We start from the raw sequence: 11,040 nt of genomic DNA on the forward strand, positions 1-11,040 counted from the left end.
AGGCACATTTCATTTATTTTCTTGTACACTTATTTACCGTCATAGCATATGCAGTATTTCACTTTCCATGTGTGGCCCTAATAATCCTTTCTATGAGAGAGCCTATGTCATATAATTTAGAAAACAATATACAATCTGCATTTCCCTTCCACCCTCTAAAAAGGCTGCAAAAGGTGCCCATGTCTCTAATTACCACTCTTCTGTTGAACATGCGCCCCTGAATGAAGGAAACACACACAAACACACGCACAAACACGCACACACAGCACAGATGAGGTGGCCAAAGACCTCTCCCATGTGTCCCATATCTCTCTGTGTCTGTCTCACCACTCTGGCCAACAGGTCCCTCCTGTCCCCTAACATCGGATAATGCTTTTGGCCACATTTGCAAAAAGACACACACAATTCTCTTCTGTGCCGCGTGTAACAAGCGCGCCAACAAGCGCGCCTACACACACACACACACACACACACACACACACACACACACACACACACACACACACACACCTAGTATCTCATGTCGCAAAGAGCAGCCTCCCTCCTCCCCAGAGAGGCAGTATTTTGGGCCCAGTTTACGCTGATTTGTTTGCAGGCGGCAAATAGATTGATAGGGGGAGCAGCAGTGGGTCGTTGCTCTGTGTGTGTGTGTGTGTGTGTGTGTGTGTGTGTGTGTGTGTGTGTGTGTGTGTGTGTGTGTGCTGATGATGTGTGTCTTGTGGGTGGGTTGCACGGCGGAGGAAAATTAGAATATGATTAATACGGCAACATTACCCCCCCCCGGCCGCAACAGGTAATAACAGCCCCATCAGCTCCCTTTTCACGCACACGCGCACACACACTGCACACATATAATTGACTCATTTATCATTGCCAGCCCATGCGCGGGAGAAGGGGAAGTAAGGGAGGCCGGGGCGGGCAGAAAGAAAGAGGAGGCAGTGGCGTCCAAAAGGTGGAGGGGAGTTAAGGATTAAAGCCCCTCCAACGCCACCCCCTTTCACCTTATAGATTTTATTACAGTGCAATTGCCTCTCGGCTCAAGTGTGCAGTGTGTGCGCGCCGTGTGGGAGTGTGAGTGTGTGCGTCAGCTACCTCATCCTCTTGTGTTGGATACATTATAAAAATCAATGGTGTTCTTGCTTTGACAGAGAAAAATAACCCCTGTAAAGTTTGAAGTTTTACAGAGAATTGATGATGACATGCACTGGACTGGAAGGTCTCAGCTTGCTCTTCGGGAGTTAAAAATTGTTTAAAAAAAAAAAGACTGTAAAGTGGCCGCAAGAAACATCGACCAACATGGTGGACCTGCTTCAAACCCGATTCTGCGGTCAAATTAGAGACCCCGCGTGTCAGGCTATGACAGACATACAATGGCAAATACAAATACAGACCCCTGATTTACGAAATATGATCAGTCAGAGCTCGCGCTTCAGATTCACGATCGTGATCACAACATTTAGGAGACATTATGGGATAATTGGCTGATCCCTGACATCATCGCGATTTGTTAGTCACAAATTCACCCAGGTCTGCATTGTATGTGTGTTCATTGCAACCGGACAAAAACTGTAGTTGTTTGTTTACATTCAAACTTAGCTTGCAGCCATGATGACTAACATCATGCATGCTCTCATACGGGTCAGTGGTCAATCCCTCATTGAAAAACATTACGTTGACTGTGCAACAAGGGAATAAAACTCTACCTCCTGTCTGCCAAATGCCAATTAATATTTATTTCCAGTGGATCTAACATGCATATTTTAAGAATGTTGAAGGAATTTGGCCAGAGATTCAAGCACGTTGTGTTAACCACGTGTGCACCGTGCTACCCAATCTTATTGCCATTCAAAAAAATTAAATATTTATTTGAATTATTCCTTTTCAAAAACAGCGTGGCGTTTTTTTTAAGACCGGCAGATTAAAGGTTTAAGTGAAACTTTTAAGGATAATTAAGGAATTCATTTTCCAAAATCGTATTTAAGACTTTAAAGACCTGCAGACACCCTGACCGTGTATTTCAAGACATTGTGATGTTCGAATGCCTTTACTATTTTGTTTTATACTCTTACTTCTTTTTTTTTTGTATGATGTGCATTTGATCATAACCACACATACAAGTCTACTGTCTGTCGATTTTTTTTCCTCCACACACATTTGCTACAAATAATGGCTTTCAAGGTTGAAAACTAGTACGTGCTCATCATTATGCGACTGACGGAGCCGGAGGAAGGGATGCGTTGAAAAACCAGACAGATAGACAGAAAAACAAAAGAAAAAAACGAAGAGAAAGAAAGAAAAAATGGAGACTGGTGGGGAGGAAATGGGGAAAGATTGGCTGTCATAATTAGGCTTGAGCTGGGTGCCATTTAGAGATGGTGGGAGGGCGAGAAGCATGAAAGGGGGAGGAAAACGTGTGCGCGTGTTTGCTTGTGTGTGCGTGTGTGTGCATGTGTATGCGTGTCTCAAATCTTTCCCTGGCGGTGACAGAAGATAAGGTGATCAGCTGAACGCGCTACAAATCTGCAGCCTGTCGGTTTTCCCGACAGCTCTGTCCGTGTTGCATGGCTGATGAACACACTCACACGCGTGTGCGCACACACACATCACTCAAAGCTAAGAAGCGTGTAAACCTGTATCACATTAGCGACAACACTGCATTTATTCAGCAACACACACCCACGCATGAGCCCAAACCTGCTGGATGAAAACACACACACACACACACACACACACACACACACACACACACAAAGAGGGTCAAAAAGGAAGTCAACTGAAGAGTCTAATTAAGATGCTGCACTTTCAGAAATGTCCCAGGTGTCGTTAACGGCTCCAGCCGTCGTTTTGCTTACCCTATTTTCCGGATTAAAGTCGCATCCCCCACCCCCATAGTTTGGCCGGAAGTGCGACGTATACTCTGGAGCGATTTATGTGTGAAATTATTTACACATTATATCAATTCGTTATTTTCACATTTAACCACAAGAGGGCGCTCTTAGCCTGTGTTGGTAAATTGACGAGGAGTCTGACGTAAGCGACGTCGAAGCGGAAGCGCCGCATCTTCTAGCTCCGGAGCTGGCGTCTTGTTTAAAAGTGACATCGAGGATGAAGATTTCAGTGGATTTTGTGATTTGGGGTCACACTGATGGTTTGGTAAACTCGTTAGCATGCTATGAATAACTCTTAATATGTGACGTGAACATACCAGGCACGTTCTCAGTTCGTTGGTTATGCGTGAACATATCGTACACTTATTCAGCCTGTTGTTCTCGATTTTATTTTTAATTGCGTTTCAAGATGACATGTCTGTACTTGGTGTTGGATTTTATCAAATAAAATTCCCCCCAAAATGCGACTTATACCCCAGTGCGACTTGTTTTTTTTTTGTTTGTTTTTTTTTTTTACTTCTCAAAATTCCCCCCAAAATGCGATTTATACCCCAGTGCGACTTGTTTTTTTTTTTTGTTTGTTTTTTTTTTTTTACTTCTTTATTTTGCCTTTTATGGCTGGTGCGATTTATAATCCGGAAAAGACGATACTTTCATTTTTATTCACTTTGGAGTTTTAAAAGCAGCGCCACTTCCATGTCGTGTTCAGGTTGTTCCTCTTCTACGGGGGATCGTCAAGGTGCGCACACTGGTTGCAGCCAAGCAGCGCAATCCATTTTCCCTTGATTGCGTCTCAAAGGAAACGATTTAAACCAACGCTCTGCTGCACGCAATCGACCAAAAACAAAAACGAAGCAATGCCTGCTGTGATCCACTTCGTCTTTTTTTTTCTTGCTCCTGTTGTCTATTGTGTCTTTGGTAATTTTGCGGCCTCATCTGACAAACACTGCCAAAAAAGCCCCCTCGTCATAAAATGTGATTTTGCAACCTTTACTGCTTGTTTAGTTTTAAATAAACACACTCCTCGACTGTGGAGAGGCTCTGGGAGGTTCCCCGAGTGTGTAATGACTTAAAAATGGATAGCCCTTCGACTAATGTTTAGTCTCTTCAATAACTCACTCTCAATTAGGTCTCTGAATTGTCACCTGGCAACGGCACAAAGACGCTGAATTTACAAATAAGCATCATCTCATTTCACTGAATAATTATGGCAATGATACGACTCGTAAATAGTTTTAGCTTGACGGATGCTTTTGGCGACGCTACTAAAACGCTTTTTTTTTAACGGTTTCCGTGACACATTTAAAAGGATTGTAAACCATCGTTGCGGTTAAAAAGATATCAGTCGGCACTAAGTCCTATTGATCGTGACATCACCGCAATCACACACGCACGCGTTAGAAGCGTTTAGGCTGCCGGCCTCCAGGTCTGTGACTGTTCACTTTACATCTCATTAAGTATTGATCAACCATTCCTTGCAAATCCACTGGGGGGAAGAAAAAAAAGCTCACATACACACACTAAGAACAGGAGCCCACCCAACTTGCTTGTGTACACTTTCATCATCATTCAAGGGTGTATACACACACACACACACACACACACACACACACAAAACAAAGGATTGGATCTTGTTGTGCAGCAGCAGGCCAAGTGAACTCATATCTGTCATCGCATTCACTGCTTGACCACACACACACACACACACACACACAGCACAAACCATGAAGCATCCTTCTTGCAAATAAAATGTCACCATAGAGTCGATTAAATCAAATGTTTACACACTTTTGTGCGTGTGTGTGTGTGTGTGTGTGTGTGTGTGTGTGTGTGTGTGTATATATACACTGTACACTGGTGTTTCCCAACCTTTAACTGAGCCAAGGCACATCCTTTAGTTTTACATTGGAAAAAAAATCTCACATCACACCACCACACAGAAATGGCACAAAATGACCTAATACCAAAATAATGATGATCGCAAATGGACTCATTGTAAAATCTGGCCTTGTTTCGTTGAACACAAAGCATATAAGCCTGCATTCGATTGTATAGGAGGCATTGCTTTGTTCTTGTTTTTAATAAGTGTACCTTCTGCCAGCTAGCAGAAGAGCATTTTATTCTTCTGTCTGTCCCGATACATCGCTGGCACAGATAGATGATTAAAAAAATACTTCCATCAATCCAATCGCAATACAGTGTTCCTTGGCTATACCCTTTCAGGGGCAATGGTTACTACAGTGGACGACAGTTTATCATGTTACGGGGTGCATGAAATGGTTACGCTCCAGCTCTCTGTGACCTCCAGAATTATGGTTTACCCTCCCCTCCCCCAAAGTGATTAATTGTTCATAATGGCTACAAGACGGCGGCAAGGCCCTACGTTTGTCAAAAGGAAACCACATCGTCACTATAATTCCTTGGCGCCAATATGTCACAAGGTGGCAGCAAAGTACTACTTTTGTCTAACTGAAGCACCTCAATTCACTTCAACTGTTCACTTGCACCAAGTTGCCGGCGAAACACTACTTTTGGCTAACTCTGCCGCCTTGATTCAGTTCAACATAGTTCTGTGACACCAAGACATCGACAGTTGCAAACTGTATGTATTGGGTGTACGATCCCTTATGTATCCCTTTATCATCATACATCACCGTCAATAGTATTATACTTGACAATTATCAATATATTTGGGAGTCCTGACTCGAAATGGCTATTATGAGTTGATGGTGGGAGAACAATTCTGGCAAGCGTTCCAATTTCTCATCCTTCACAAAATCAATTGGCCACACTTGTCCAAGATGTGTTAAGAGTGGATTTGTCCCAATAATAAGGTCCGAAATGGGTTGGTTTGACTGACAAACAATGAAGCAGCAGTGCATAAAAAAAAAAAAAAAATGTCCTAGCTGATGTCGTTTTATTGTTGTCTAAAAAAGTGGGTTCCCCAGATGGCAAGAATTTATTTTTCCAAAGCAAGTCTAATGTTGACGACAAGGCCATTTTTCAAAGCTCCCACTTCCAATTCCTTTTCGGAAACTCATGTGTCACATTGGCACATGTGATCGCCTAAGATTTTTGCTTCAAAGGTCCGACGTGGCAAGATTGGTGCTGGAACAGAATCTTCATGTGTGTGGTGCTCAGAGCACACCGATCACAATACAACCAAAACTGTTACATGCCTGATTTAAAAAATAAATAAATAAATAAATTGGAATATGTTGGGTCAGTCACAGCTAAAAAAAAAAACAAACAAAAAAAAAAAAAAACAACCTTTGCATGCCCACTGACAGTCAGGTTTGTACCTTCCCTTTCTGACTCGAGTTGATTACCATTGTGAAGCACAACCCTAGAGAGGGGGATTTATGCATGAAGCCAACCTCAACAGTCGCTTTTTTTTTGCTTCACATTAATTGTCAAGGTCGCATGACATACTTACGCGGCACTAGTGTGTGTGCGCGTGTGTGTGTGTGTGTGTGTGTGTGTGTGTGTGATAACAGCGGTCTAGTGCGCGCCCAAAGTAGAGTAGAAGAGCTTCAAACATGAGTGGTAGCGTGTTAGTGGTGAATGAAGAGCCCCCCCCCCCCACACACACCCTGACCGACAGCCACTGAGAGCAGCCTATGCGTGTGTGCATGCAAATGTGTGGAGAAAGAATTGAAGTAATTAAAGCTCCCTTGCCTCAGTCTCTTGATTACAGGCTGTTTTGTTAACGTGCAGGAGCACGCACACACCAAAAATCAGACCCGCCAAAATCTTTAATCAGCCGTTCCCTCCTCCTCGTTTCCTCACCGCGACCTACCGACCACGCCGCCGAAACCCGACCAACATTTTTGCGTTTGTGCACGCAGCCCGTCACGACACACACATACGCCGACCCGCCACACAAGCAGTTGTAGCTCATCAGTGCTAATCCCTTCCCCTCAGTCTCTTTGCCGCTGTCTAATCCAACATCTATCGGAATCCAGCTACCGTCGCTGCAGCCAGAATACACACGTAAGCTTCTGCTATTTCCAGGCGGCGTCTATTTGTGTGCGCCGATCATTGGGGAGCCCTGCACGTGTGTGTGTGTGTGTGTGTGTTTAGAGCACATATATTGTAGCTCATCAGTGCTAATCCCTTCCCCTCAGTCTCTTTGCCGCTGTCTAATCCAACATCTATCGGAATCCAGCTACCGTCGCTGCAGCCAGAATACACACGTAAGCTTCTGCTATTTCCAGGCGGCGTCTATTTGTGTGCGCCGATAATTGGGGAGCCCTGCACGTGTGTGTGTGTGTGTGTGTTTAGAGCACATATATCATCACCCAGTGTGTTTGTGAATGCAGGCAAACACGGCGGTGGTGAAGAAGTCTACAAGTGTTTTTCTTTTCATCGCGAGGCCTGTCCTGCATGGAGCCGCATGAGGATTTGTGGTCATAATGACATCAGCAAAACATCAACTTTCGTCACTGGGGACCAACTCGAGGCTTTTACGAATTGCTTACCGCATCAAAAGATAACTCGGCTGAGAATGAGGGACTGGGACTTTGTAATGAATGAATCTGGATTAATCACATTTTAAATGGGTGTGTACAACCAAATCAGCATAATTATAGTGGCTAAAAGCTCTGAAAGTGGAACTATGAGGGATTCCTCCGTTTACGAGGGAGTTTTTGTTCCTATGGCACCAATCTGTTGAGACGTGTCATAACCTCTCACTCGTCAACAAGTGAACTTTCTTCTGTGGAATCTATCATCAGCTATTTGCTTTTATTGTACTCTTTCGAGAACACCTCGGTGGCGTCAAAGCACTAGTAAATAGGAAGGTAGTAGTTGGTGTCGAGGAAGTATGTCAACACACTTTTCTATGTCGGTGAGGAGCTGAGTTTTAGCCGAGGGTTGCTAGCGAAGACGTTAGAGAGTTTGAAAAACACTTGTAGGCCATAAATAGAAAGTGGGCATGTATTCTCGTGCCTCTCCGCAAATTACGTGCCGTTCGTGATGCCAAGGGACCCCCGCCCATGATTAAAGAGGATGCTTGGGTTACGCTACTAAACTACTCGGTAACCTGTATCACGCAATAAACTAATTTGTGCGGCGGGGAACTAACGTGTCACTGTTTTCGATTTATTGCCCAAAAGTTTTTTCACACCACTATGTACCGTCATTATGACTTCACAACGGCGTTAACATCAGCTAGCGATAAACTGCGGCGCGTTCCGACTTGTGTAAAAATTCTGGTTATGTCACTGCCGTACGAACAGAACTCCCTCGTAAAATGAGGGCTCCACGTACAGGACCATGCTACTTTGACAAAATGAGTCCCATATATTAAGGCATGCGTGTCAAAATGATCAAAAGCTTCATATGCGAGCCAAAGGAATAGGTTCCGAGCCACCCGCCAGAAAAAAACAAAACAAAACATCCAATCCATCAGAGAAAGGAATCCGCATGGCTCAATCTGTTGCCATGTTCACTGGCAACAAGTATGCTGACAGTCAGACAAGGTTTAGGTTTTTCCATTGCATATTTTTCCTGGAAATCATACCCAAAGTTGCTTAAGAAGAAATCTGCAGCACACCCAATCAAATTCTTTCCTATTCAATTATTGTGTATTTTGCAAGGTGTGTTTGGCACAAAGGCACCGCTCCAGTTGTTTCCTAACACAAGAGGGAGGGCACTGAAATGATGCCAGGAGAGCAATCAACGCCGGGGAGGGGTGACTCACCCGCCATGAATGCCTTGATTTGTCAAGATCCATCCAATGGGTGCTTCACACATTCCCCGCAGATATTTTGGTATTTTACATAGCAACGTGGCAATAACTGGAGCTTACCCTTTGTATCTTTGGGGAACTAGTTTTTCCAACGTTCACCAACGCTGCGACGGAAAAATGTGAGTGATCTTTTGGCGCTAACATACTCAAAGTGCGCTGTCAACAGAGTGCCAAAAGTGCGTCAAAATATACACCTTGAAATATTATGACAGTGGTACCTCTATGTATGAAATTAATTGGTTCTGGATGAAATTTCTTAACATGTCAAAATATACACCTTGAAATATTATTACAGTGGTACCACTATGTTCGAAATTAATTGGTTCTGGATGAAATTTCTTAACTAGAACATTTTGTAAGTAGAGAGGCGTTTTACATGTAAAAGCCCTAATTCGTTCCAAGCCCCGCCAAAATTAAGACATAAATGTTTCCTAAAGCAGAAAAATGCATCCAAATATGTAACAAATACATGTTACAATTAGATTACTGAACAAAAAATGAGAGTTGTGCATAATGTAAAAAAAAATTAATAAAAATAATGATAATTTCACTTTTAACTGCGTCCTTGTTGGGTTTTTTTTTCTTTCATTTTTTAACAATTCATCGACTCGTGGATTACCAGGCCCATTCCGTACGGGGACACATCAGACAGTACTCACTCTCACAGCATCCCCGCCACAATTCATTGCGCCATAGAACTCACAAGGACAGCTGCACAAGAACACCCCTCTAAACACACGCACGTTTACGCGTGCGTGTGCGCACACACACACACACACACACACACACACACACACACACACACACACACACACACACACACACACAGGGTTTTGAGGGAAGCTGCAGTAGCCACAGGGGTTAGAGGACTGTAAATGGGAGAGTGTACAAAAGAAGTTTGAAGTGGGACAGAAAAGAGGAGGGTGGGGACGGGATACTGGTCAGCTAATTCAAAGCAGGATGAGAGGAGGATAAGAATGGGGGAGTGAGTGGGGGAGGGTCACGAAGGTGTGCCAAGAGTAAGGAGGGGGAGAGGGGCACCGCAGCTCAGCCTAAACCCTTCATTCATTCTGCGTATTCCTACACACCAACCACGTAATAAACATAAGCCTAAATCCTTCATTCAAAGACTGCGTATTCCTACACACCAACCACGTAATAAACATCGCACACATTGGCTTGTGTGTATGTACACTCTTGAAGTCTAATGCAGTGGTGACGAATGGGCCATTTTTTTTTTTTTTGTTACGTGAAAAATAACACCGTATTATCGTTAGCTGTTGTGTTTCTAAATGCTCTGTCGTTGCTTGTGTGAAGCACGTTGAGTTGCCTTGTGTATGAAATGTGCTAGATAAATAAAAGTGGCTTGCCTTGCCTGAAATTGTATCACTTGGCATCCAAAAAACTCAAAACACTTCATTTTCTCTGGACCAATCAGAGTGGACCTGGACATTTTTTTTCTCCATGCAATCTGATATCTTGTCAGATTAAGCTTTTTGGTCTCTTGACACACTTTCAGAAATAATTTTCTTCCTTTCCATGCAGATTATGAGAGCATATTGGAAATGCTGCATCTTCCCTCCAAAGATATTAAAGAGTTCACGCAAATAAACCCAAGTGGCATTATTTGAGCCCATCACCTAATCGGAATCAAAGAATCGGATCGATGTGGGAGATCAATTATGGAATGCGAAACGTTCACATTATCATCACTTAAAATGTGATACGCACCTGTGGTACTGAGTCTGCAGGAACTGGAACTCCTCCTTGATGCGGTCCAGAGTCTCTGGGTACGTCAGCTTCAGCGACTGGGGGGTCCCCGATGCGGCGGCGGCGGCCGCGGCGGCTGCCACCACGGAAGCCGAAGACCCCGGGGGTGGCTGGAGAGGTGCCTGAGGACAACGAAAACACACACAAGGAGTATTGACATGTGACACTTGCTCAACAAGGGGCGGCATGGGGGCATGGTGGGGACACTTGCGTGGCGGGTGGCGAGCAGTCTGTTACCAAGTGTCATCGGCAACGCTGCCAGATGTGAATGGGTCACAAAGACTTGGGGAAGGAGTGGGCAGGGTGGGGGGGTCATGGAGCGCATGAGATTCTTAGCCAAATGAGCACTCATTGTTTCATTGCAGCTATGGGGAGGGAAAAAAAAAAAAAAAAAAAGCGTGGGGGGGGGCGAGCAGTCTGTTACCAAGTGTCATCGGCAACGCTGCCAGATGTGAATGGGTCACAAAGACTTGGGGAAGGAGTGGGCGGGGTGGGGGGGTCATGGAGCGCATGAGATTCTTAGCCAAATGAGCACTCATTGTTTCATTGCAGCTATGGGGAGGGAAAAAAAAAAAAAAAAAAAGAAAGCCTAGCGGGGGGGGGGGGGACCTCATAAAGGCTGAAGAGGCT

At 44.2% G+C, this 11,040-nt stretch overlaps 1 protein-coding gene across 7 annotated transcripts in view; it reads right to left on the bottom strand.

Annotated features, from left to right (window-relative positions):
- tle2a (TLE family member 2, transcriptional corepressor a) overlaps positions 1-11,040 on the bottom strand; it is a 57,197-nt gene that overhangs the window by 15,743 nt on the left and 30,414 nt on the right. For all 7 annotated transcript variants that reach the window (XM_019897101.1, XM_019897106.1, XM_019897105.1 and 4 more), the window contains one exon: positions 10,372-10,532. In XM_019897101.1, the coding sequence (XP_019752660.1) occupies positions 10,372-10,532 (161 nt within the window). The remainder of the gene's footprint in view (positions 1-10,371; positions 10,533-11,040) is intronic.

This window comes from Hippocampus comes, unplaced genomic scaffold (genome assembly GCF_001891065.2).
Source record: "Hippocampus comes isolate QL1 unplaced genomic scaffold, H_comes_QL1_v1.1 scaffold22, whole genome shotgun sequence".
NCBI classification, from domain to species: Eukaryota; Metazoa; Chordata; class Actinopteri; order Syngnathiformes; family Syngnathidae; genus Hippocampus; species Hippocampus comes.